The 27,729-nt window shown below is 38.0% G+C and overlaps 2 protein-coding genes across 4 annotated transcripts; one reads left to right on the top strand and one right to left on the bottom strand.

Annotated features, from left to right (window-relative positions):
• Window positions 1-146: 146 nt before the first annotated feature.
• On the bottom strand, window positions 147-9,661 carry LOC103706051 (calcium sensing receptor, chloroplastic-like). Of its 3 annotated transcripts, XM_026804259.2 has the most exons (14): window positions 9,259-9,648; window positions 7,949-8,470; window positions 7,505-7,836; window positions 7,309-7,409; window positions 7,091-7,205; window positions 6,611-6,688; window positions 5,925-6,017; window positions 5,737-5,820; window positions 5,539-5,637; window positions 5,103-5,165; window positions 4,810-4,840; window positions 4,019-4,065; window positions 1,373-1,431; window positions 147-886 (listed from the first exon to the last, which is right to left on the bottom strand). In XM_026804259.2, exons 3-14 carry the CDS (start codon window positions 7,799-7,801, stop codon window positions 652-654), a joined length of 1,302 nt encoding a protein of 433 aa, XP_026660060.2. In that variant the 5' UTR covers window positions 7,802-7,836; window positions 7,949-8,470; window positions 9,259-9,648; the 3' UTR covers window positions 147-651. The 3 variants fall into 3 exon arrangements, with proteins under 3 accessions (XP_026660060.2, XP_008788234.2, XP_026660059.2); XM_008790012.4 differs by having other exon boundaries at window positions 7,505-8,470; window positions 9,259-9,655; XM_026804258.2 differs by lacking the exons at window positions 147-886; window positions 1,373-1,431 and adding an exon at window positions 1,438-3,255 and having other exon boundaries at window positions 7,505-8,470; window positions 9,259-9,661.
• Window positions 9,662-13,005: 3,344 nt separating this feature from the next.
• On the top strand, window positions 13,006-26,664 carry LOC103706052. Its single transcript, XM_026804260.2, is given in 6 exon segments — window positions 13,006-14,152; window positions 15,809-16,791; window positions 16,794-16,934; window positions 23,667-23,799; window positions 23,993-24,083; window positions 26,010-26,664. Coding segments are annotated over 4 exon segments (1,545 nt in total). The 5' UTR covers window positions 13,006-13,809; the 3' UTR covers window positions 23,745-23,799; window positions 23,993-24,083; window positions 26,010-26,664.
• The last annotated feature ends 1,065 nt before the right edge of the window (window positions 26,665-27,729 follow it).

The raw sequence follows: 27,729 nt of genomic DNA, 5'->3' as shown, positions 1-27,729 counted from the left end.
TTTGAAGCTTATACACGCACGCACCCACAGTTCTTTGGTGACAAATGGCTCGATAGCAATGATCAACAATTACCACTAAACGAATCTTCGTCAACATCATAAGGTTTCACTGATGAAGAGACAGGCACATGGCTAGAGTCATGAGGGAGACACTAAAAATAGGATGGATTAACACCAACATACATATGAATCAGTGATTATTATCAATGAACCACCTGAGATGACCAAAGCTATAGAGATTGATATTACCTATCTTAATCGAAATGCCCATGTTTCTTGTAACATGAGGAAAAATGGCATGAAATCCAGTTAAGAGTGACGTATCTGAACAAGTTATCAGCTTACTTCCCTGCAGCAGAGCAGGCAAGTCTGTTGTGACTGATGGATCTATCTGGTGGAGGAAGGTGGAAGGATGCAGAGACAATATAAGATCATTTGACTTTCAAGACCTCTAAACCTTTTGATCATCACTAGAGTGCTCTCAAAACAGATATAAGACCCAAATCTGGCAGGCAGTCACTTAGTCCAGCCCATGGTATCAGCTATAAAACTTCGAACTTGCATAACAAAACATGAGAAGCTCCACAAAAAAAAAAGAGAGCTTTGGACAGCTTTAGTTGATACCTAGGCACTGCCTTACAATACCATGTGTCATGCTTCCGGGAGGTCCAAATTCTTGTTCGTCTGACCGGGTGATTCTCGTGGCAGCCCTAGGGCTTCCTCAGCATCAGATGGATGAGATTCATGTTTTGCAGCTGCTTGTAGTACACGATCATGAACAGCTGTTGAGGAGGGTGATGTTGGCAGACCAATCTTGTTTGGTTCCAATTTTCTAGCAGCCCAAGAAAATGCTTGAGCTCCCAGTCTCACTGGAGATAGAAGCAACCTGAAATGGAGAAAAATTTTTGCTTAGAGCACAATGGACTTTGAGCATGATCAATATAAGAAAAATATCTGATGCAGAGGTATAACTAAAAATGTAGGTCATGTGCATTGCCTCAACTACTGATGGACATTGGACATTCCTCATAAACTACAGAAGTAATCAATAAGCCTGGTAATTTTGGAAGGCCCGCCCCTCTGGAAAGTTTGGTATTCAAGCTTGACAAATCATCAAGCTAACTTACATGACTGGTTAAAATCACCCTATTCACAGTAGAGTGAGTACTCTTCCACCAAATATTGTTTTGGCAAGGAATCCTAAAATGGTATATAGGAACCAATTCCAATTAGGTTTACTAATCCAGTATACCTGCAAGCATCTGGTTCCCTGAGTTTAACTACAAAAGAAAGCCTCAATGTAAATTAGCAGATATCATGCGCTTCCAAGAAACATCAGGACAATAGGGAAAGGAAGAGAGAGGAAAACTACCTCGCATCCTGCTTTAAATCCTCAGAATCCTTATATGAAGCCACCCGTCGATAAAGAGACTGGAAAAATAAGTAGAAAAGATACATCTTAATAAATGACAAGAAGTAAAAGGAAATGATCACTAAATTATTTTGATAAGAGACATGATGTCAATAGGTATGGATGTTGCACCTCCATCGGTTGGCAATATACTAGCAGATTTGATGCCTAGAGTTATACAATGATGTAAGGTAACTAAAATTCAGATACAACTCTCAAGGACCAAATAGTCTTACCCCAACATTTCAAATATCCGTACTAGACCTCATACCAGTTTTTTGCCCGAACAATACTGTATCGGGTACCAACACATGGTACAGGCCTGCACTGGTACCTATACACAATGTACCGGTACCAGAAACCTGCCAAAACAGTATGATACCATTTGTGCTGTCCCGTTCTGGCAGTATTTGAAAACCTTGGTCTCACCACATATTTATTTGACTCTGATAAATAGAATAGTCATACATGCTAATTTTAAAGTTCAGACAAGTGTTGGTGATAGAACAGCCTACTAAATGCTTAAGAGGCAGATGCATAAAGCATGATTTTCAAATTCTCAATTGGGCAAGGCATAAGCCTCAAGATTCAAAGACAAACCATGTCGAGTTTCCTAAATGGTTTAGAAATGTCAACAAAATAATGTGAAAGCAAGCAACATTGGTGTTTCGACTGACTATGAAATTTGGAATCTGTCACATGTTCCACACAAGCAGCATGCGCAAACCTTAATGGTTAGTAAATGGTAACACCTTAACACATCTAGGATTGTCATCTAAATGCACAAACAACATGATAAGTTGTATGCCTCCATGTAAGGCACTACTTACATGGATCTCTTAATGTAATGTGATATAGTTCACACTGTAAAGCCTTGCCACAGAGACTGAAGGCATTGAAGAGGCATGCCTTCAGGCATGAGGTGAAAAGAATAAAATGAGATTAAAAAATGACACTTTCATCAGACTGTAGCTTTACTTAAGTCATAAAATGCAGAAACAGAGCATCTTAGAGGGCACTAACTTTTAGGAGTTTTGGGTGAAATTTTGGGGTGCATATTCTCCAGTTCCTAGAAGTCCATATCCAAAAAAATACTGGACAACATGTAAGCAGGGTGAGTTAACAACCTTGCATAAGGTAGGAAATCTAAGAAGAGAATGATGCAGTTTGAAAGCAATCCCTGATCTCCCCTTATGTATTACAACCACACTATTGTAAGTGACTTTTAGTGATCCATAAATATTACCAGGCTTTTCGTTTCTACTCAATGATTCAGTATTTTATATATCACCAAAAAAACTCTCTTTTTTTCACAGTAAGAAATATGGTGGAATTATAGATGGCTTAATAAAGTGCTGTTATGACCGCATCCCTTCCCCTCTCAAAGGAAATCTCAGAGGTAGTAGTCATGTGTTGACCATATCAAATTCTAGGCAATAAAATGGGTCCAAGCAGAATAAAGCAAACAAATAAGAACATGGTGTACTGATAATTAAAACAAGATCACAAGCATTATGACTACACGAACTTCAATGAATTTAGCTTCTGCTAAACTTAAGGTTATATGTTAGAGAAACAACTTATTTGGTGTGAGAATGCAATAAAAATATCTGGAGGCACAAGTAGAGGGTATCTGATTTGTGTCCAAAAGTCAGGAAAAATGAGAAGACCCAGCATAAACTTGATGAATGTTGTATCAAAATATCTGAGAATGCTTGCATTGACAGGAAAAGTAGCCCTTAGTAGAAATGAGGGCCTAAAGACAGACAAACCTTGCCCTATATAATTGCAATAAAGCTTGCTGCTGATGGTTGACTTTCTCTCTTGTTGGTACTCTTAAGTATCTGGCAAATTGTGCCAAGTTTTGTATATTTACTCATCTGGAAAGAAGGGGAAAAAAGGAAAAGAAAAAGGAACCAACTATGCTTTTACAATACAAGCTTTTAAGAATATTTTTGATCAAGACCTGCCCTCCTAAATATTCTTGATCTGAAATTCCTGTCTCTAGTTATTGTAGACATTTTTATGTTTATGTGAACCACCATGAAATCTGAATCATAACTCAACATAGTATTGGTCAAGTTGATATCAACATGTTGGTTAAATGTTTCAATGATGGCAGCTAACTTGTGAAAGGGAATGAAAAGGGCAGTTGCATTGCGTACCCAAGCAAACCAAGTGATTTTGGCTGTCTTTGCATCTTTTCCTTCATTATTAAACATATCTATTCTAGACAATACAGGTATGCTATTGCGTTGAGAGACATTGGCATGATATTCAACAAGCAAACCCTCATCTCATGGAAAACAAAAAATCATTCAACTATCAATAAATTTCTTGTTAATTGTAAGTAAAGACACCATTTATGATTCATCAGCAAAAGAAGTCCTATGTATGTATGTATGTATATTTGCATATATTTCTTTATTGTGTACTTGAGTGATGGAGACATACAAAAGAGTATTAGGAAAAAGCATTACAAAATTGTGAGACAGAAGATGGTTATAATTAAGAGATAACTTTTTATGTTTTCATTCATTGTACACGTAAAAGAATGACGGATGATTCCAATTAAGGCCAAAACCCCATAGATGAAGAATTGCATACCTGTCCAAGGCCAATAAGACCAATGATCTGCAGTGTCTTCTCCCATTCTACAGCAAAATTATCAGTTTAGTTAGAGAAGGTCAAAATCAAGAATCAATAATAAAAAGGTCTAGATACATTTATTTAGTTTTTTTCTGGATAATATAAAACTTCTATTATCTTTCTATCTAATATTGGAAAAGGACTGGACTCTAGCTAATATTTCCAAGGAAATTTTGGCCAAAGTTTCAAAGTCACTGGTCTTACTAATTCTTTCCAAACCTTTTCAAATGGCTGATAGTTGGCCATAGGTAAACTCTTTTCTTGCCTATAATGACTAAAATGGTTCACAGACAATATTGTTACTAGGCTCAATAGATTTCTCCTATTAATGATGCCAATTATATGCAAAAGAAAAGCAAAAGAGGAATTCCCACATTATGTAATTTTGCAATGCAATTCATTCTTGAAGTGCTCTTAAGTATCAGAAAAATGATCTGATAAAACATGCAAAGCTACCATAATCATAATGCGAATAAATATAGAGCTACCTGACAACAATCAAATTTCGAACTTTATGTCATGATAATGAAGTGCTTCATAGCATTGTGCTTGGAACATAATGATATACCTAAGTTGGAAAGGTCATATTAACATGTAGCAAAATTGTTGAGAGATGTTGTGTTTTATAGTTCCATATAAAGTTCAGAGTTTTGTCAATTTGATGTTGACCAGATTATTTCTCATAACCTTCTTATTGAGCAAGATATGTGCCGGCATTTGTCAGTATCATGCTTATTCTAACTGCTCACCTAGTAAAGCATAGATAGCCACAGAAATTCCCTGTCCATAAACAACCAAAATCAGTAGTGTACTTGAATGGAGAAAAATTGAAGAATCTAGGAATGATAAAACCACGGATAAACATTTATCCACTTCAAAACATGGATTGCTTATCTACCTAATCTTGAATGAATCACTTAACAGTCCGTCAAGGAAAATATCAATAATATGACAAGAGGGCAAAATCTATGATAGAATAAATGCCCGGAAGATATTCTGGAATGACACTGGACTCAAAATAAAAGGGTGGAAATCAACCTACCAGACCATAACCAACTACAAGTGTCGATGTAGGTTTAATATCCTCAAGGATTGCCTCAGCTTCCTGCATATGATTCCAAATGAACCTTGTTAATCTGCTAGCATGTCGGTGTAACTATTTTCATGAATCAGCACTACTGATAGTTCATAGTTAAACTATCTCCACAGAATACAAGTGCTATAGTTTTTCTATTGATTCTGTATTACCTAGCTCCTGGAAATTTCCAGAGATAAAGCATACTTATCATTTAATTTGTCTATGTGTTTGCACACCTGTAGGCATGATTAAGGAAACAGGAAATTTTGAAAAACATGACAGCAACGCATACTATCAAAGTCCAATGTCCCTTTGGCATGGATTTGCATCTTACAGGCATGAATGTTCTAATACAAGGCCAATATCATTAAAATTTTAGGTTCTGATGATTTTGCAATACCTCATTTAATACAGTCAGTGGGGTCTCAGATTTGAGCTCTTTAATACGGAGACCCTTCTTCATCCATGATTGGAAGCCACCTTGAACCATGTAAGGTTTCTGTCATCCATATGTGTAATGCCCAACAATTAAGTAGCGCTAACATATAAACACCAGAATATTTGAATACATGTCAGAAATAATCAGCTTAATACTTGCCTTCACCCCAAGTGTTCTCAAGGATCTTGCAATGGCTTTAGACCGACCACCATTAGCATCCATAATGATGACCTTTGACTGATCCTACATAAGGGAGAAAATTAAGAGCTAGAACCATTAAACTTTGGCAACATCCAGAATTCATTTAGAGTAATATATGAATTTGCACCATAAAATGCTCCTCATACTTTAACAATTTTCAAGTTGCAGATGACAACTGCAGTCAAGGCATCATCAATCCCTCTGCCCGCCTTTAGCAGTTTCTTTATTGAACCATCAATCTGAGAATGTCAACAACAGTGTACCATGATAGTGATAATAAATTTTTTAAGCTGAGAAGGTGAAAGAAGGAAACCATACATCAGGATTATAACAAAATAAATCAGTATTTGCAGAAATAATAAGTTGAAATATAAAATAATAGAAATGATAAACATCATGAGATACCAAGAAAGAAGTATAAAAGGTTCTTAAGCTCTCCCGGTTCAAAGAGGCAGACTCTTACCAAAAAAGAAGTATAAGAGGTTCTTAAGCTCTCCCAGTTCAAAGAGGCAGACTCTTAATGAGTTTAACCTTTTGTCTTAAATGTGCTTTTCTTTTGAATGGTCTAGACAGAGGGAACACATTCTAGAATTGCCCACCAGCACTCAGTGATCTAAGAACTGTATTTCTCAATGTTCATAGTAAAATATCCCAAGGAAATCCATAAATACAATCATCTCTTTAGCAAATTCAGCAAATGTAGCTGTATAAATAGATATCAAGAATGATTTACTGGAAGGACATTAGATTTAGTAAAAAATCTAGTAATATTATGCAGTGCAACAACATAACTAAGAACTGTCAAAGCTTTAAAAAAGAGAGAGTAACAAACCTCAGGGAGGGTCACGCTTGCATATTTAGCCCTGGCTGTCCGTCGAAGATCAGGAACACCATCTCTCTCCCTGAGATCCTACACAAGAATACATGAACATCAGGAGAGGCAATCAACAAGTTTTATATCTTAGATAACTCCATATTTATTGACAAAATATGAACATTTATTCATTGCTCTGAAAGATAAGCCTTTACATGTGAAATTGGTCTAGTTGATACCAAGAATAGAAAAACTACATGAACTATGTTACAGTCAAGAAAGAAATATCTTAGAGGGCTATTAGGTGAATATTATGATGCACAAAGAAAATTGATAGGAATATAAAGGACATCCTCATCACCAGAAACAAGAAGGAAAAATAGCAAAAGAGATTGTTAAGAGCTGTGCAGAAACTGTTATGGGAGCCACAAATATCAAATGTCTTGTACAGAAATAATATTGCAAAAGAAGAGGCTGGTGAAATTTACAGTCTCTTGCCTCGGGCCGGACATCAATAAGTACAACATTCTCTTCCTTTTTCAGCATCTCCAAAGTTATTTCAGGAGCCAAATCACCAGAGTACCCACCATACTTTAATAACCAGTAAGATATTCTGTGAAGAAAAAAAAAATATAAGGTGAAACATTCAAATGATCATTTACTTAAGAACTAATAGAAGAAATTACAAAAGGGGAAATGGAAGGAGATGTCATTACCCTATTGTGGCTGAAGTTCCAAGTAAAAGTATGAATGGCACTATGGGATCATTGAGATCCAGACCAATATTTTTTTCAAATCCTTCAACAATGATGTATACCTGCATCACAGCATACGTGGTGAAGATGCTACTGGAAAATCACATGCAATACTCAAAAAGTTTAACCAGGATGGTCCACAAATCTGTGAAGATACCTTTTGGAAAGCAGCACCAACAGGACTCAGAATCTGTACAGCTTTCTCCTCAGATAATTCTAGTACATCCCTAACATCTGGCGGAAGTAATGACTTTGCTGATGCATAAGAATAAACAACAAATGTTGCTGCATTTGCTAAAGTATCCTCCGAAGTTATAATCGTCCGTCTCAATATGTCAACAGCCAAAGTGCCTGTTCTATACACATTTTCCTTAAGTGCACTTGAGTAGCCTGTCAATTCACTACTAGCCTGTTCTTTGGAGTTAGCAACTGAAGAAAATAAGCCAGTGGCCATACTGTCAAATGATTTTGTCACGCTTTTGATTGTATCTGAAACCGATAAAGTAAAAGCACCATATGAGTTTTTTGCAGCACCTTCCACTTCACCTATTGATGTGTTTATAGATTCAGTAATTCCAGATATAAAATTATCAATACTTTCCTTCAGATTCAGGAATCCCTCATTAGCCACCTTGAATGTGTTGGAAACTGGTGCTGGACTGTCAGTAATAGTACTTGTCATAGCATTTTGGGCTATATCTTGTGGTTGTTCTATATCTGGTGATACCATTGTTTCTGCTGGAACACTGTCACTGCTTACCTCATCTGCAACATCATTGCCAAGTTCATCAGGCAGCACAGAGGGCCCTGATAATTTTGAAATCTCAACATCTTTTAGGTCCTCAGCAGTCAGATATAATCCACTTATCTCTCTTGTTGAGTAACACCAGTTCTCGGACTCACTTTCAAAATATTCTTTTGAAAATCCCCGTACTATATCATCAAATTCATTTGGGTAGGGAGAGAATATGGAGGAATCCAAGGAGCCCGACTGACAAGGCTTTTCTACAACTAGTGAATGTACACATTTAGAAGCATGTCTTCTGAAGGATATATCTCGAGCAACACCCTCTAGAACTTTCTGCAGTGGGTAAAAAGCCCTGTTGCCTACACACAGAGATATCTGCAGACACATTCTCCGAATAACATTAACAACTGTTGCTACAACATGGTAACAACTAAAACATCCTTATAACTACTTGGCAACATATAGATATTCATCACATATGCCAACCAACTGATAAGCCTTGACCCACTTATATAGGGTCATTTTTAAGAATCAAAGTATGATCCATCAATCTTTCAGACCATCTTATGACTGGCCATCAACCTTCTGTAATATTGGACCATATTATCATATTTAAACTCTTATGCATGCATATTCAAGTTTAGAGTGGCCAAATTTTCTGATAAGATGGCTCTCATCCATTCAAGAACGCAAAGAGCATGTTCTGCGAAATACCCCATAGACAGGCATTCCTATCGAATTGCCACTGGAACCATGATGCCAGAAGTGCTATCAAATAACAAATGTACTTAGCTTCTAAGAAGTCATCGGTAAAACACGAGAATGGTTCAGAGAACCCAATCATGACTGACAAAATTCTCAGACAAGTTCTTCCAACATGCAAGCAATGATTTTGGCGCTTAATGTCTAATTATGGGCAAATGGATCATTACCTCCATCAAAAAGGAATATCGACAATTCCACATACAAGAATTATTAGTGTATGACAATAAAAGATTGAGAATTCAGCTGTGCGGAAGAGCTCCCCGCTTGCTAATATTAAATTCCAAGACAGATCAATGGAACAAGAAAACAGACCATTTTAAGCAATAAAAACTAGAGGCTTAACTCGAAATAAAGTAAATAATTGCAGATCAAAATTAGCATTAAATCAAAGATGTCACCTGGGAATTAGAACAACAGCTCGGTACGGCGGAGCAGACTGGCAGCATCGTCATCAAGCTTGGCATTCAAATTAACATCTTCTGCACAAAAGAACTCCTCGATCTGTGAGACCAAGGCCAAAGCCTGCTCCTTTAGGGCATTTCCTCGAACGGATGTCCGGGATTCGACCTCTGTGGCTTGGAAGAGTCGAAGAAGGGGGCCATGGACTTGCTTAATTTGTGTCCCTGAGGAGAGCTATCCAATCGAATGGTCGGAGAGCGACGCGGGAGATCGGGGTGATCCGGCGATGAAGTCATGTGGCCCGTCGAGGCCGAGCCCCGGCCTCTCGTTCTTTCCCGCGAGATTTACAACCAGATATATCGCTCTCACGGACCGCCTGTGGGAGAAAATTACACCCTACACCAGGTGCACCACGTCGGCCAATTATTTTTTACCACTTGGATAACCTAGCCACATCAGCATAAGGAGAAAAAAAAGAGGAGGGAGCGTTCCGTTTGCTTCCCCTTCGACGGTGGATGGCGGTGGCGCTCTCCGAAGCGGAAGGAGGCGGCGTTCGAGTTCTTCATGGAGACGTCGGCTGAGGCGGTGGTGAGGGGGGTAATGTGCTCGCGGTCGATGGACATGGCAGCGGCGGCGGCGGGTCACTCGCTTTCTCGTCTCGCCAACAGAGTCCCTTCACACCCACAGAACAACCCCCCCGCCTAATCCTCTCCGATAGAGAAAAGGGCGACTGTCAGGGTTTTGCCCGAACCCTAGATCTCGATAAATGGACTGTGAAGAAGACAAGCTTCTGAATGTGTGCGTACCCTGTGCCCGATCAGAGAAGGGCCGCCGCCCCCATCACCGCTGGAGAACGAGGAGGCCATCTTTCCCCACTGGGAGAACGAGGGGGGCAGAGAAAAAGCGGCAATTGGAGCAACTGAGGTGGACTTCGCAGTCCCGCTCCTCTCGCTCTGCCCGCCCATCGTCCCTGACCGAAGACGAGGAGGAGGCATCGAAAACCGGAAGCGTGGCCGACCGCCTAAGGCCCGGGGCGACGGAAGGGCACCGCCGACGAAGAGGGAGGAGGAGGAGGAACCGAGAGCTCCTCTCTGTAGGCGACGTGTGGTCGTGTGGGCTTCATCATCAGAGATCATGGACCAGACTTGCGGCGGCCGGAGTCGACATGATTGCTGTTAGTACCGAACTCAGCGCTACCGAGAAGGGTATCGCTTTTGATCTGACTGAATTGCGTTTTTTTTTTTTTTTTGTTTGTTGCCCATCGCTCGAGAGCTTCGCATGAAAAAATCAAGGTTATCGAAGCTTTTTGATGGGCTATTATTTCCTAATTTTATTAGCCACATTCACTGACAGGCTTCATGCATCAACCACGAAAAATCTATAAATACAAAAAAAATAAATAATATACCTCATTCTACCGACTTAAATTTTTAGAATAAATAGTGATTCAACATGGTATGAGAGCACATATGGTGAGTTCGAACCCTATCTCCGCACTCTTTAATCCTATTATTAATAATTTCATATGTTGGATTCGTTCATTAAAAAAATATCTGGCCAGAAAGAGTGTAAAAAAAATATAAAATATATAATAAATTTACTTCATCCTATTAATTTAAGCTTTTGAGACAAGTGATGATTTCAACCATAAAAGCATAAAAAACTAGGTGAGTGGCTTTCTGAGTAATATTCTCTGAGTAACTAACAAGTATTTTGATTTGTAAAGTAATGGAATAATTTGTAAAAATAATGGCCAGATTATTTTCAAAAACTTTGGGTTAAACTTCAATTCCTTACTTAGTTACTGGATAATTTGGCTCCAGACTGAATGGCTTAACTCAGAGTTACTTATGCGGTGCATTATTTTGGATTGATGGAATGGGGTGGGAAAAAGAGGGGCTGGCAACTTTTTAAAAAAATTGTTTTCTCCTCGAGGAAATTGTGGGCTGCCAAAAAAAACCCGCTTAATTAGTCATATTTGTTTCTCTACAAATCTATACAATATTTTATGTTTAATTCCACCAGATAGATACGTTTCTTACATTCAATTAGATTTGTTCGTGTACATTTATGTATCTTACTCTTGCATATGGATTAGGAATTTCATATAAAATGACTATCAAAATTAAGAACCAGGCATAAAATATTTGATCACCAGAGAATGTAGAATGCACATATTACCAAACAGGGTTAGTTCTTACCAAAAAGACTAAAAATATACTAAAACTGCAGTGGTGGTGCTGAGAGAGAGAAAGGACAGTCTCTCTTTCTAGCCAAAAAAAAAAAAAAAAAGAAGAAGAAAGAAGAGAGAAAGAGTGGCTTTGGTGGTGCTTGGGTCCAGTGGACACACGATCAGCCAATAGACGGCTAGTGGCCGGTGGCGGTTGGCCGTCAGTAGTGCCAAAATTCACCAAAAAAAATGGTTTCGACTCCTTAAGTCATGGATCCAACGCATTCCAGGAGCTAAGCTTTAGCTACAACTTCCAAGCACTGCAGGGGCTCAAGGAAAACCTCCGGCGACAAGCATCAGTGACGAAATCAGCTAGAATCAGAAAAAAACAATGTCGGTTTCCGAAAATATAAGAAAACAGGGCGTTGCCCTTCTCGGCCAAATTTTAGCGATTATCGACCGGAATTGAAGTTTCAAAAGGTCCAATCGGAAGAGAAGAAAAGTAAATAGAAAATAGCTAGATTCCTTACACGATTTCTGGCGGTGATTAGATTTGGCGATGGTGTGAATGGTGATGGAGTTTGGAGAGGAAAAAATGAAGAGAACACTGGTGGTGAGCTCAACTTGGGTTGGATCACCAGTGGAGGTGAGAGAGGAGCCGAGGAGGATCTTTAAATAGGCTTGGTCGTGACCAAAATCTAGCTTAGAGTCGGATTTTATTTGACTATCTCGGAGAGGAAGAAGACTCCTATCAAGAGTCTCTTCCTCCTTCCCTGTATGTGCATTCTTTTTTTTTTATTGGCCCAAATTCAACTGGGTTGGTCAAATATATCAGGCTCTGTATTGGGTATCACAATTTTGACGACAGTGCCAGTACAGTCATAATTGCATGATTAAAATGGTTATTAGCATGTGCATGACATAGAAAGTTGTTACTGTGCAGTTGTTGTATATCATGGGGAGCCATTACCACGTAATTATTGCACGTCCCTTTAATTTCAGTAACGAACACTGATTCCATTCTTTATATTAGAGGGAATTGGAGGACTCTAAAGTAAATCATTCTTTTTACTCAACTCTCTCTCTCTCTCTATTTTTTTTTAGAGTTTAACCAGCTTTAGCATCGGAGGATCCTCCATCAGAAAAGTTTTAGAATTTTTCTTTTAGGTCGGTTCAATATAGTGGGAGACCGATCAATTGCATCACCAATATCCCCTTTACTGGCATCCAATTTCCTATTCATCCCCAAAATATTCCAGCTTGGAGTGAAGTCGACCTCACCGGTATATCTACCGACCTTATCATTCATCTTGGATTCTAGCAGCAACAATATCCCTTTAGGAAAGAATTTTAACATTTTTGTTTATAAATGGTCTGAAAATGGGCGATCCGCTTTATCCCACTTTAACCTAGGATCACCGCCGAACTGCTTCCTTCAAAGCGCAGCCGGATCGGACGGCCGAAGTTAATTTGATTTGGTTTGAACTCCGGTCTAGTTTTTGTATCCACGCCCAGCCTCGAGCCTTTGACTCCCTGAGCCGGGTCCGAATCGGGTCGGATCTTCCACCGCCACGCCACCCTTCTCCTTGTTCTTAATTCTTTCTTTCTGATATAAAGCCCCTTCAAGAGGCCGAAAGTCATCGGCGATTTTTCCCTTTCCTGCGCTCAAGATCCTTAGTTACGGCTGCAGTTCCAGTTATATACACTCAAGAAAAATCTGCCACCTCTCCTTCCTTTTTCCTTTTCAGGAAATTTTAAAAAAAGATCGATTTTTTGCTGATAGGTATCATTACCTGTTCCTTTTGTTATGTTTCAGTGGGAATTGGTGGGATTTGCAAAGAAGTTTTCTTTGTATGTTTCCATCCCTCCACCTGGAAGACTTATTATGCTTTATGTGTTGTTAATCTATGAAATTGGATGTAATTTGATCTGATGATTGTCCCCAAACCCTAGAAAAGAAAATTTGTCAATGGGAAGCTTTACAGAATCAATAATTCAAGAAAGGGGAGAGTTTGCCATCCGTAGGACATGGCTACATGTACCTGTTACAAATAAAGAAAGAAAATTAGTGAATTATTTCTTCCGATACCAAACCTTTGTTAAGACCGTAAGCATGTTAAATAGGGTTGTTCGTTTAAGTTAAGGTTTTCTTTTTAATAAAAAATTGCTGTTCGTCTTTTTTGGATGCTTATGATGTCTTTCTTCCTTTCGTAGCAACGCTGATATTCTTGCTTTCAGTATTACTACTTCATTGCTTTCCATGACTGCTAGTCTTATATTATCTTGTTCTTTATTCATTTCTATTTTCTTGATCGTTTTTCTATGCTTTTGTTGTTCTAGATTATTAGGGTTGATGTAAATTGAAGTTCTTGAAGAGGAGATGGTGCAGTTGTTTTTACAGAAACTGGCATTGGATGAAGGTGGGGATAAAACTGCTGTGAAGGAGAGGTTATCTCTTCTACAGAAACTTGAATCAATTATCTGGTCAGTACTAACCTCTGAAGGCCGATATGAGGCTCGCCTATGGCTTTGCAACACCATCTCATGCATCCATACTATTACTCCTCAAGATCAGCATGATCTCTTTATGGACCTGTTGAGGTCTAGCTTGTCAAAGCATGATGTAGCTGCTCAACTCCTTCAAATGATTTTTGAGAAGAGACCAGAAAAGGCTGGGCATGTCATTGCAAAGAAATGCTACATGCTTGAGAAATTTTTTGAAGGCAATTTCTTGTCTCTTTTAATCAAATTTTACTTGTTTCTTTACCTATTATGAAAGTGCAGATTTTAGACCTTTTATGAAAGTGCATATTTCTTTACCTATTACGAAGTTTTAATACTTTTAGGATCTGCATTATATGGATTATGGACATAATGAACATAATACAGAACAAAGGCAGATTTTTGAAGATACCTCATGAAAGTGCACATTGGATTTTTTATTACACATCGACATGCTTTTTATCCAAGAAATATGTTTTTCTTTTCTTCTTACTGGTAATGTAAATACCCAGTTTCTGTTGGTTTTTGTCTCCATATATCCATTAATGCTTTTACACTACAAGATAAGATGTCTTTTAGTACTTGAAGAATAAGTACAGACATAGCATTTGTAGTTTTTGACAACAATATTTTGCATGTGGAGGAGCTTTTCAATGAATCAGCTTGTCGTTCTAGAGATCATTTCAGTTAATAAAAATATTCTAGAGAGGTACCAATGCACCTTCGTCTATCTTCGTTTTTTATTAAGTATAATTATAAATGGCTTGTGGGTTGATTGTTTGAAAAAAGCTGTTTAGAGGTTTTCCTTGCCTCACATCTCAAGGTGGGACAACCGAAAATTGCTTTTCAGCTCATTTTGAGGGCATACAGTAATAGATGTTGTATTAAAAGATTCATGTGAATTCGCATGTACCTTCAAGTAATGCCTTTTGTGGCAAGCATACAAGTTAAGATTTGAGTATTCACACAACAAAACAGAACGGAATTAATGGGTCATGTTTCATATAGTTGCACAATGTTGTATACATACTCAAATTCCAGACAGTAGCATGTAACATATGTTATTGTACACCAACTGTTAATATTTGTGCACATTTGGCATATGGAACATGTGATCCATATCAAACTACATAGTAAAGCCCACACCCACATGGCCACATCCTCTTCTATAGCTGTTTCATATTATTTTTCTTATATATCTGTGCCGAGGTTTTTATCTCGGCCAACATCTTCGTTTGTCTTAGTATTGGACACTCCCATGATATGATGCATAGAAATCCTTGGTCTCTGTTATCTTGTCCAATATAAATCGACAAAATCCTAGATATACACCAATATATTATCGACATATTGGCCAATATCTTCCAACAATGCTTGTTATTTATGATCTGATTGATAAAAATATTTAAATTGATGCCTTAAAATTATTGATAATCTTGGATTTATCATGTTGGCCTAGATTTTGATATTTTAGCTCTAAAATATCAGTTGAGATTTCAGAAAATCTCAAATCTTTCTGTATTCCCCCACCTTCCATCTTGACTGAGAGAAACCAAGATCTCTGTTCATCTTGATATTCATCAGCCACCATGTTGACTGATTTCTCTCTCTCTGTTTTTTTTTTTTTCAAAACCCTTGATCTAGACATAATGGTAAAACTAATGAGGCTTATGCCTAAAACCTTGACGCTCGTGCCTCGTCCGGTTGAGTGTCTGAATGCCTTGTCAGGGTTGTAAATTTTGTTTCTGTTCAATATCTTTCTTTCTATTGTTGGTCTTGCTTTTGCATGCACTTATCAATAATTGCAAAAGTTTTGACAATCTTACATATGACTTAATAACAGATTGCTCATTTTTTTCTGCTTTTGCGAATTGCAGGAAACCCAAGACACGTATTGCAATGGTTTGATAATTTTGCTGGTGCTAGTGAATCAGGACATACAAAAGGAGCTAGGGCAATATCTCAGTTTGCTTTTGTGAACCGGGACATTTGCTGGGAGGAGCTCGAGTGGAAGGGGAAGCATGGGCAATCACCGGCAGTTGTTGCCACAAAGCCTCATTACTTCCAGGATCTTGATGTTCTGCAGACTGTGGAAAATTTTCTTGAATATGTACCTGACTTTTGGTCATCTGATGAGCTTGTTGAATCAGTCAAAGATGGTGAAATTCTTCAGATTGATAAAAAATATTTTGTGGATCAATTTGTACAAATGATGTATCGGGAGAATTGTGAAGATATATGGGCAGTCATTGAAGAATTTTTAATGGAGGAGCAATTCTCATATCTTTCTCAACATCTCCTTATTCAGCTTGATGAGTGCATGCTCCTTACTTTCTTGAAGTCCCTCAGTAAATATGTTTGTCAAAATATGCAGTGCAAGGATTTTGCATACCCTTCTTGTTGGCTTGAGAATCTTTTGTCGGCATGCGACAGTAACATATCTCTTGATGAGATTCTCCTATTAAATGCTGTTATTGTTCGAGGCAGACAGCTTCTACGCCTCATGGGTGATGAAGAGCATGGGGATGAAAGGGGAAAAATGGAAGAGCTTTTGCAAGCTGCCTCAGCTTTTAGTGATGCTGATCATTGGGCCCTCATGAAAGAATGCATACAGATGAAGCAGCTGGCGGCAGTAAAATGGATTGGTCTTCAGTCATGGGTTTTGTATTATTGTTTGTCAAAAGAATGCAAAACTCCACAGGCATGGGAGTTGTTGTTTATTAGGAATGGAATAACTTTCCGCAAGGCTGATGATTATTCATTGCTACGATCTGGTGAATTTTCGGAAGGATTTGATTCAGATGGTGGTGATATGGATTCATCTAGAGGTGGTCATAAGAAGAGAAGGAGAGAAAGAAAGAAAAGAGGAAAAAATATGGGAAGGATGAGAGCATTCTTGATGAGCTGGTGGAATTTGAACCGTCAAATGGATGGCTAGGCTTGCATTTAGGTGGGAGACGTTGGTTGCTTTCAACAGATGGCTTTTCTTGTGTATGGAACATGGTATGGTTTCTATCTTCTTCTCCTACTTTCCAACATTATGCTTTTCTATGCTTTTTGTGATATATTGGGCCACACTACTCAAGTACCTTGGGTCTGTTATGTACTATATTTTTCTTGTATCATTAGTCATCAGCATCATTTGAATTTCTTATTCAGTTGTTTGAATACATGCTAGTACAAATGAACTTATTCGAGGTTCTGGTCAAATTGGTGGTTTGATCACAACCCTAAGGAACTGAAAATACTTCTTGCCACAAACTCGTCAAAGTACTGTAGATTGTATGTCATTTATGATATGATTGGAATTTTTGAAGACTTCAATAGTGGAAGTTTTATTTTTATTTTCTTACATTTCTTGTACTCGGTTTTGAGGCCATCTTTCTAGTGAATATTGGAGTCATATTTTGAGTAGAATTATTGTCTACAGCTCCTAGTTTGGGCCTAGGTTGGTTTATGTTGTTTTTAAGTCATTGTACTTGTGTTTTGAATTGATTTTATAGCTCTCTGTGCATGAGTTCATTATATTTATTTTTAACTCTTTAGTTATGAAAGTGAGAACTTTCAAGGTGGTGGAATTGTAGGAATATTAGTAGTCCTTTTTGTTAGAGTCCTGATATGTGAACATATAATGCAGCATGAGATGCAAGCCCATCAAAATGCATGAACACGCTGAGAGAAGCTACACAAAATAGTGCAGACTCTCTAGAAACATTTAATTCGTGAACCAAGATTAACGGACTGTTGTTGTTTTGATTGGTTAAGTTCATGCTAATTGATGAACGAGTACAAAGAAACATTAGACAGATAGATCTAGTAACAACAAATCGAGAATGTCATAAGACATTTCACTTGAAAATCATCCAAAGTGGATACCTCGTGACCCCAATAAAGGTTTTTGCCCAATAAACACAATTTGGGGATTCATTATTGTGGGATTGGAATCTGTACACAAAAGTATATGCTAGTTATAGCCAAGGGTTCTGGTGATTACCTAGTCAGTGCGGCCACAAGAATGAATTCTGGGATTAAATTGATAACATTAGACAGATTTTTACTGAACCCTGGGTTATAGGAGGCGATTTCAATGTCACAAGGCATGTGGATGACAGAAATGAAAATGCACAACCCTGGCCGTTACAATTGTTTTTCTGCTTTTATAGGAGGCATAATCTTTTGAAAACTGATTCAAAAGGAAGAAAATACACTTGGAGTAATATGAGAGAAAATCCAGTTATGACATATGGCAGAATTGGACAGGTTTCTTTTTTATCTTGCTTGGGATGCCTATTTTCTGTTAGAAATTTTCAGATCATTCCCCTATTGGACTGCATCTTTTTAGAAGAACTCTCATTTTTGGATTTGAGAAGTGGTGGGTACAAGAAGCTGAGTTAGACTTTATTGTCTTTGCAGATTGGAAAAAGTGGAATCTGAATCTAATATTGCAGTAGCTTGGATCACTTATTCAGAAACTTTCAGAAATCTTCAAAGGCTGGGGCAGGAACTTTAGGAGAATGCCGTGTGAGGAGAAGAAAATCATTTTTTTAAAAATGGAAACTATTGATGTACTGGAAGAAGCAGGGAATCTCTAATTGGAACAAGGGAATTAAAATCAGTAATTTAGTTTAAGGCATTGGCAACAATGACCAGAAGTTCGTTGACTAATTGAAGGTAAAGAAATACTTCGTATTTTTTTACATAACAACAATTAATTATAAGAGTAGAAATCAATGATTGCCGAACCAAACCGACCCGGCCGGTTTAGCCTGAACCGAGCCGACCCGGTCTCTGACCGGGTCGGTTCTCCAATGGAAAATGGTCTAGGGGGCCGGAACCTGATTGGATGTGGCCGGAACCAACCAAAAATTGATGGAACCGGACAGTTCCATCCGGTTCGAACTGGTACCGAACTGTACCAGTCGCCGACCAGTACGAATCTTGGTACCGGTTCGACGAACCTTGGTAGAAATCACATTTACTCTGTCGCTGATGGCAAAACTGAATAAGAGGATCTTTTTGAGAATGTTGCTATTGGAATTGAATTGGACTGGGATTGTTATATCCAGAGTCAGCTCAGATTTATTTTAGTGCTCTAGCGGAACCTTTTTGCTCAGATGAATTTAAAACTGTGATCTTTACTTTAGGAGGGGACAAGTCACCGGGGCAGGATGGGTTTCCCATGCTATTCTTTCAAAAATATTGGGAGTTCTTGGAGGAAGATTTCTTGCATCTCTCTAACAATTTCTTTGTAGGAAACTTTGATGTGAGTAGTTTAATGTTCCTTACCTTGCATTAGTCACCAAAATGTTTTTTAAAAAAAGCTATCGGTGCATCCAACTACAAACCAATTAGCTTAATTCACAGCCTGATCAAGATCATTTCAAAAGTGCTGGCTACTAGATTGCTACCACAACTTGACAAATAAAAAGGCAACACTATGCCACATCGCATTCTAGATTATCCAGATGCTTACGCCGGATGGAATGCTCTGAGCAGTTTCGGCTCTTATATATCCGTAGTTGGGATTCGTCGTTTCTTTGTGGTCGTAACAATTACTTCAAGCAGTGGAAAGAAAACTGTATTTATAAAAGGAAGAACTATTATGGATAACTTTCTCTGTGTTCATGAAGTTTTATATCATGTCAAAAGAAATAGGCTGGAAGATATTCTTTGCAAACTTGATTGTGAGAAGGCTTTTGACAGTTAAATTGGCAGTTCATCCATAAAGTTTTGGAGAAGAGGGGTTTTCCTTCACGGTGGATTCTGGGTCAACTCTAGAATTACCACAAATGAGATGGCTGTTTTAGTCAATGGGCAGCCTGGGAACTAGATTAGACAGGGAGACCCTCTATCTCCATTCCAGTTTATTCTCTCCTTAGATATTCTAACTGTTTTATTCACTAGAGCAAGGAATCAAGGTCTTTTAAAATGCTTAGACCCTCTTGGCAATATAGATGGTTATCAACAGACTTCACTATGTGGGTTCTTTGAAGCTGATTGTGGACGGATGCTCACACTAAAGATGATTTTATATAATCTTGAATACTGCTCAGGTTTAAGTATTAATTTTCATAAGAGTTTGGAGAGAATGAAGGGCAGGCTCTGAAACTTGCAAAGATGTCAAATTGTAAAACAGAGAAGCTTCCTATAAAATACCTGGGCCTTCCCTTCAATAACAACGACTTTCTAAATAGGATTGGGTTCATCTTGTTGAAAGGTTTGATAAGAGGCTCTCTAGCTGGAAGGGTGAACTTTTATTGATAGCTGGAAGGTTAACACTCCTTAATGCAGTACTTATCAAACTGCCACTGCACTACATGGCCATCTTCAAAATGCCTACTTGGGTGACAAAGCAGATTGATTGCATGAGGAAGGCCTTTTTATGGAAAGGTATCTCTCTTGTAAGTGCATTCTCTTGTTTAGTCAATTGGGGCAATGTTTTTAAAGCTAAAATTGAAGGAAGATTAGGAGTCAAAACTCTAAACTATAAACTCTAAAGGAATTCAATAGTTCACTGCTAGCAAAATGGGGATGGAAATTTCACATTTAAAAGAATCTGTCTGTGTTTCATCTATAAAACGTATTAGAGGCACAAAGGTTTGGTATCAGAGGTAAAATTCTAGAGCTTTGTTTCCTTTATGGAAAGATATATGCAAGGTTTTATAGCCTTTTGGTGTTGTTGTCTATCATTTATCCTTGGACAAGGAAAGAGTACAAGGTTTAGGGAAGATTGTTGGTTAGAAAGTATGGCACCCATTATCCTACCTCCCAACTTATATCAAGCTTCCTTCAAACAAAATAAGGCAGTCTGATAAATCTGGAACAGAGGATCAAATACTGGAATGTGGTGATCATAAGACCTTTGAGTACTGAAGAATCTAAAGCAAGATTCGATGTCTTGGTACCGAACCTTATACTGGTGCTACACTAGCACTGTGTTGGCAGTACAGTATGGGTCTCTTAGGCATACTGAGTGTCGGTACGCCTTCCATATATGTATTGGTACGGTATGCCCTGTACCTTTGGACCGGTACGGCGAACCATGATCTAAAGGATGGGAGGAATTAAGTACCTTGTTGTGCTTGATCAGACTTTGAAGAGGACCTGATGCTCCTGTTTGGAAGCTCAACTCTGAACAAGTTTTCACTGTTAAGCTATTCTATACCTTCCCTAAACATGGGTGGAATCAAATCCCCTATTCACCATTCCTTATGGACTACCGCAGCTCTGGAGAAAGTAAGAATATTTATGTGGCTGGCAATCAAAAATAGGCTTTAGATGGTGGATGTACTAGGAAAAAAGGTTGGAATATTAATACGTGATGCTGTTTTTGTGACAATAATGAGGAATGGTGGCTTGTCTGAACAACCTTCTGATCAAACCCAAAAATAATGAGGAATGGCTTGTGACAATAATACGTGATGCTGTTTTTGTGACAATAATGAGGAGACTATAAACCATATACTGTTATATTGCTCTTTGGCTGCACAGGTTGGGAGAACTTTCAAAGAAAGAATCAATTACAGGGGTAATCCTCCTTCCTTACTCTCCATCGGGACTGTTTAAATAAGTAAGAGAATAGCAAATAAACTTAGACCTCCTTGGGACAGGCTAGTTCTTGCCATTTGCTGGACTCTGTGGAAAGAAAGAAAGAATAGGACTTTCTAAAGAAAGAGAAGCCTGCACAAGCCATTTTGATTCAAGCCTTGCGCTTATTCAGGGATTGGAGCTGTTTAGAAAATGACAAAGTTCAGCTAGTGCAGAACTTGTTGTGGACTTTAATCTTGGTGACGTTTAGTTTCTTCTTCTTCTTCTTCTTCTGCCTCTCTCTCCTCTTCTTCCTCTTGAAATATTTATCCTTTTATAAATTGGGTGGGCATTTTCATCCCTTTACACTCAAAAAAAAAAGTTTGTGCCTCCACAGTCTGCCACTTCCTATGGGGATAACATTTATGGAATTTGTTATAAATAAATTCCATCACTTTGACATAATGCTTCTAATTAACAAATACAGTGATGTCTCATCAGTTCTTTGAACAAGATTAGCACGACGCTTATGGCAAGTGCTATATAGCCTGGCAAATCAAATGGGAGGTAAAGGTATTCATAAGTGATTTCTATCAGCTAGATTTTGTAAAGAGCATTTCTTCTGTAATAGGCCACATGTTAGGATGGTCTTCCTCCTCATGGAGTGGGGTTTGGAGGAGTAAGTGATATTTGTGATGGTTAAATACGAAGTTGGGAGGCATGGGTCAGGTTCAAGGTTCACCATCGGAGGCATGCTAGCACAGGGAGAGCTGGAGAGGGAGTGGGGAGGGAGAGTGAGGGGGAGGGAGAAAAGGAGAGAGGAAGAGAGAGAAAGAAAGGAGAGGGAGGGAGGGAGGGAGGTATGGGGAGGGCCGAGGGAAACCATGACGGAGGTCTCTCATTGAGATTCATTGTTGAGGAGGATGTTGATGCCGCGCTGCTTCACAGCGATGATTTGGATAGATTTGGGATCGGAAAGGATCCCCATGAGGAGGGATCGAAAAGGAGAAGGGGAGGTGGAGGAAAGCTTTGAATGGGGAGAGAGAGAGAGAGAGAGAGAGAGAGAGAGAGAGAGAGAGAGGAACTTATGCGGGTGGGGGGGGGGTGGGGGGCGCTCTTGGATCATCGCGAGTGGCTGCTCGGGGGGTGCGGTGGAGGAAGGACTCGAACATCGTGATTGGAGCCGTGGGGGTGGGGTTCTCGAACAATACAAGCAGGCTAGGGGAGGGGGAATCGAACTGTCTCGAATATATAAGGTGAACCATACTAGTTCCCAATTGGTCTGGTTCGATATGCCTCGAACTAGCAGCAAGGTTCAGCCATCCTTGGTCGGCTTGTATAATATATATTGATAGGTTGTGTGGCAATGCCTCATTGAGCAATCTTTTCTTGAAAACTATGTAGCTTTTGGGAGGGCACAACCGTATAGATATTTTAGGCGTTTGTTGCTTTGATGACTCACCCTCAATACATGTCATTGGGATTGGACCATTGTAAGCCGAAAAGCTTGAGGGTTTTTAGTATAATTCATCCACTCTTGCCCTTCTTTGGATGGGTGCTTAAGACAAGCTGGAAATGAGTTTTCTGGAGGCTTCATTGGAAATTTTGAAAATTTGAGGCATTGAACTCATCCACTCTAATCTCCAAGCTGATTAGATTGGATTTGAAATGTATATCTAGGGAGCATTAACACTCCATTAATGTTGAGCATCTTGGATCTTCAATTTCTAAATAAAGGTTATGATTATCAACTCGGTCTGGTATCTTTATACAAAAGTTACAACACCATAATCCACTGATCTATTGCATCATGATACCAGCCACCTAGATTCCTGGTCAATCTATACTTGCCATTTGGTTATTTACCTTGTAAATTAACAAAATAAACCATTGCCTGACCAGTTGTGTAGCTTTTGGATGATAAAATATGTCATGATAACGTATACCCAATGGTTGACATTTGCCAGGTGAAGTGATGCTTATGCAATGCAGTGGTAGTAAAGTCATGTTAATTTGAGTGCCTAAAATAGATATTTGAATTCTCAAATTGGGTCAAATGGATGCTGGTGATTATTTCTTCTGTTGTCTTATAAAAAATTAATTCCATAACCTTCATAGAAATGATAATGGTATAATATCTATGAATTGCTTGTCAATTTTTTTTCACTTTCTTTCATGCTTTGATTGTTTTCATTGGATTTAATGCAGGTGGATATACCTGAGCATCTTTCTGCGCACTGTTTTAGAACATGGATGAAGTGGGTTTGCTCCAAGTGGCGGTTATGACTCCAAAAATTTGGAATCAGTTATTGCCTAACCAGCAGTATGGCCACACCTCTAGGTTTCAGCCAACTCTCTTTCTCTCTCTCTCTCCCTCTCTGTTGTACATGCACGACAGCATGAGTGCATGTGCCTTGCTTACCTGCCTGATTGTTTGCTTTTTGTCTCCTCTGCTCTAGTTTACCTCAAGGTTTGCAAGAAATATCAACAGAACTTGTATCATGTTAAATCTTCCGTCTTCTCTTATTTTACAGGTCAAATTCAACATGCCTCTTGGAGTTCACAAATACTGGCATTATCTGCTCGCCAATTTTTATACAAACCTGTACTAAATGAAATTTGAAGGTTAGTAATTCCTATGGAGAATTTCATTTCCATCTCCTTTTTTACCTTTTGTACTAAGTGAATACTTGTATGGTAACTTGCCTTTTCTTTTAAATTATATGATAATATTGCATGTTCAATTCTTTTAAAAATTGGAGAGTTGAGATGCTAATGTTGGGTCTATCTTTTAGAATTGTGTGAGAATTGTTGGCCAAACAATCTCTAGGGAAATACTTGTGTCGCCAGGTTTCCATGTAATTATATAAATGTATAAATGTGAGGAATGTCACTACTGCACAGCTAATATGGTAGCAGTACTCAGTGGTTCAGAACAGAAATTCGTTTATCTCATGTACTATTAAGTAGAAAAGCGGAAATAATGCAAACTACAAACATTAATCAATCACTTTAAAAGCTAAGAACTTTGTACGGTTTCTTAGAGATGCATTCATATCATGGAATTTATGTATAGATATAACCAAAAGGTGTGCAGTGTAAGGTCATGTGTAATCAACCCAAATATTCAATAGATTTTAAATTTCTTTTACTTTTGCTTGGAGGAATAAATACCTGGTTCTCGTGGACAGATCACTTATATATATAAAAAAAAACAAGGTACATTTTAGGAGTGGATTTTTGTATATGCAAATAACTACCCATGCAAAGAGCCACTGAGAAAGGAACTCGAGATGGCACTGTGCTTAGCAACTTTCATGGTAGGCCTTAATATAAGAAGGAGAAAATTGATTTACATCATGTTTTTTTTTTTTTTTTTTGGTCAGAGGCGGGGGATAATGTTTCAGGTATAGGGTTAAGTTCAGTTGTAAAGGTGCAGGCTATGCTTCGTGTTGATAGTTGATACAGAGATCTAGTGTCCTGAGGTCACATTATGGAATGTTTTTGTGAGTTCTAGTGATTTGTTTGGAACAGTAGGATGCGGTTAGGGTGAGATGGATAGTATTTTGCACATTAGAGGTTCTCTAAGGGAATGGTGTAGCTGGAAGTCGTAGGATTTCCTCAGGAGTAAGCAGTCTCTTTCTCCAACAGCACTTCTTCGTGAAGCATTCACTAGGAGGTACATCATTGAAATCCGAAGCAAGGGGTGGTCCAGATTGCATCCAGTGATCACTGACAATGCATTGGTAGCACTTAATTCATATATTAGGATGTTCTTTCTATTCGAACAAAATCAGTTAGTTGATTTGAAACATGAATACTTTGATTCTTATAAAAGTTGAAATACATCTGTGGTTATAGATTTTTTTTGTTTGTTTGATTCTTGTACCTTGACCAAATAAACTGTTAATGCCTTATTTTACTAAAATATAATGAAAATAAAATTAGAGTTAGAACTGTAACTCACAATACTACTCTTCATCTAAACCATGTATTTACTTTATAAATGATGATATTGTTATACTACATTAATTACTAAACGTAGCTATACTGCAGTAATTACTAAACATAACTATTGATATGTCTGATGCAAGTTTGGGTAATAGAAGGTTGTTGATGATCTAAAACAAATCCAACCTGATGTTTAATTCGAGTACGTGTTATACAAGGTCAATTTTGATTTCAGCAGGATAATTCCGCCTGACATCAAGAGGAAATCCCTGGCGTACTATAGCTTCAATACAAATGAAGAATTGTCTTATGTGAAGATCATACAAGCCATAATTTCAGAAACCTGGAACTGATTCAATTAATGAGCTGCTGTACTGAGTAAATGTCTCAAATAGCCTATTGATTATCATTTGAGTGGAAGCATTGCATATTTGTGTGGATGATTCTCTGCCGTTGTTTCTTTTTTTTTTGGATGCTCAAATTAAGGAGTTAGGAAAGCATGTAAATTAGGCAATTCATTTCTTCGAGTTCTTACTGATGTTTAAAGTTGACAGGTATCTATTCAGGCATTTCTAATCTTTGATATCTTAATACAAATAGGACCATATTCCTTGTAAAGTATTGGTGGTGCTGGGGCCTTGTGGCACACATGCTTTTGCTGATCCATGGGAGTGCCTGCTTCAATTCCAAGCATCTTCTGTATTGCTGTCTCAGCATTCACTGGTCATCAAGGCATATGTGTTGCTGTGGCCATTTGTTGGGTTTGGAGCTGCATCTTTAGATCTTATCTTTTGAACATTTGTGGCGATTAACTGCTCGGGCATCAGCGTTCTCACTTCTGGAATATGAAAAGTTGGAGGTTCAAGTGAAGGAAGACATCATCACTCTGCAAAAGCAACGGATAACAGTCTGAAGGCGAAAGTTGTAGTTCTACAAACATACACAGCTTGTGCCTCCGGAATGCAGTTGGTTTTTACCCACCTGTATGATTGTTTACTTCGAATCATTATGTTATCCTTCTTAGCCTTTTAGTGAAATGGATTGATTGGGCTATCTAGCACAACCAAATTGAGAGGTCCCATGAGGGGTTTGGTAGATTCTGTTGTCAGCTCTAAGAATGGATCGTCTACTTTGCCATTTCCTGATGCCTGAAGTGATTTGGATAGCATATATGATAACACCTTTTTTCAGTCATTGCGTTGCGTGACTTATAAGAGATTTTAAATATGCTGGAAAGAAATATAATTTAGGACAATCTAATATGTTGCAAGTTCTGGGTATGTGATCATCAGTAGTAAACATCATTTTCGAACTGCTCGCCCCCTGAAAAATGGCAATCATGAAATTATTTCAATGTATATTGATCAATCTCTGAAGATTATAAAATTTATTTTAAACATTATGGATCGTAAAGTGCTTGTTTGGGTAAGTATTGCTGCTTGCTACTTGAGCAAAGGGTTCAATTCTGATTAAAGTCTGGCTCTTAAGGTGTGGAGTTGGTATGTTATAGAAAGAAGGGAACCAACCTCTCCCAATCTCAACAGTAAAATAAGATAAAGTCAACAATGTTGCAGCGGATTTTGTTTATTATTAGTATCTCACATTTGTAGTCGGTGGATTAGTTAGCCCTCGAGAGGTGGAGTTAATATATATGATAGAAATAAGAAGAGCAGCTCCTCCTAATCTCAAAAATAATATAAAAAAAGATAAATTCAACAATATTATAGTAGACTTTGTTTATTGCTAGTGGAGTCAATAGATAAGTATCTCGTATTCGACTCAAGTTTATGTACTAATTATTAAGAAAAGGGGGATTACAATTGCATGGAAAAAAAATATGCAGGCATTCCCTTTACTCCTGCCATCTATAGAATATAAAGGAGAAATGCATCTTCCAAATTTCAGAGTGTTCTTATTAATTAATAAAACATTTTTAATTTGGAAGATGGATTGTAGTTGTATTTACTTCCATTTGTATCACATGAACTAACATCTAGTTATGTCCAGCCTACTATCTTAAATGCAAGGCTTGCTTTTGTCCAGAGATAAAGTATCTTCTAATTTGCCAAAATTGGCCCACTACTATGGCTTTCAAAAGTTTTTTATACCTAACCAATAGTACATTCAAAGTTTCTATGCTTAGATCAGATATACTTTTACATAAAGACTGCATATATATATATATATATATATATATATATATATATATATATATATATATATATGCGCTAAATACATTAATATTGAAAAGATGTACTTGCATTAATATTGAAAAGATGTACTTGTGGAGTGCTTGATTTTTTTTTACGTACCTCTATAT

The sequence above is a fragment of the Phoenix dactylifera genome, chromosome 1, assembly GCF_009389715.1.
Source record: "Phoenix dactylifera cultivar Barhee BC4 chromosome 1, palm_55x_up_171113_PBpolish2nd_filt_p, whole genome shotgun sequence".
NCBI lineage: Eukaryota > Viridiplantae > Streptophyta > Magnoliopsida > Arecales > Arecaceae > Phoenix > Phoenix dactylifera.
The sequence above is the reverse complement of the archived record's forward strand: the minus strand, read 5'-3'. Positions and strand labels throughout refer to the sequence as shown.

What these genes read in the sequence shown, in the direction of transcription:
- LOC103706051 (XM_008790012.4), bottom strand. Translation starts at nt 9,324, where the DNA reads ATGCCAAGCTTGATGACGATGCTGCCAGTCTGCTCCGCCGTACCGAGC. An exon ending in TTATTGATGTCCGGCCCGAG is followed by an intron (nt 6,689 to 7,090) that starts GCAAGAGACTGT and finishes ATTCTTGTGTAG; the next exon opens with GATCTCAGGGAGAGAGATGG. An exon ending in GTCTTATTGGCCTTGGACAG is followed by an intron (nt 1,432 to 4,018) that starts GTATGCAATTCT and finishes TTATTTTTCCAG; the next exon opens with TCTCTTTATCGACGGGTGGC.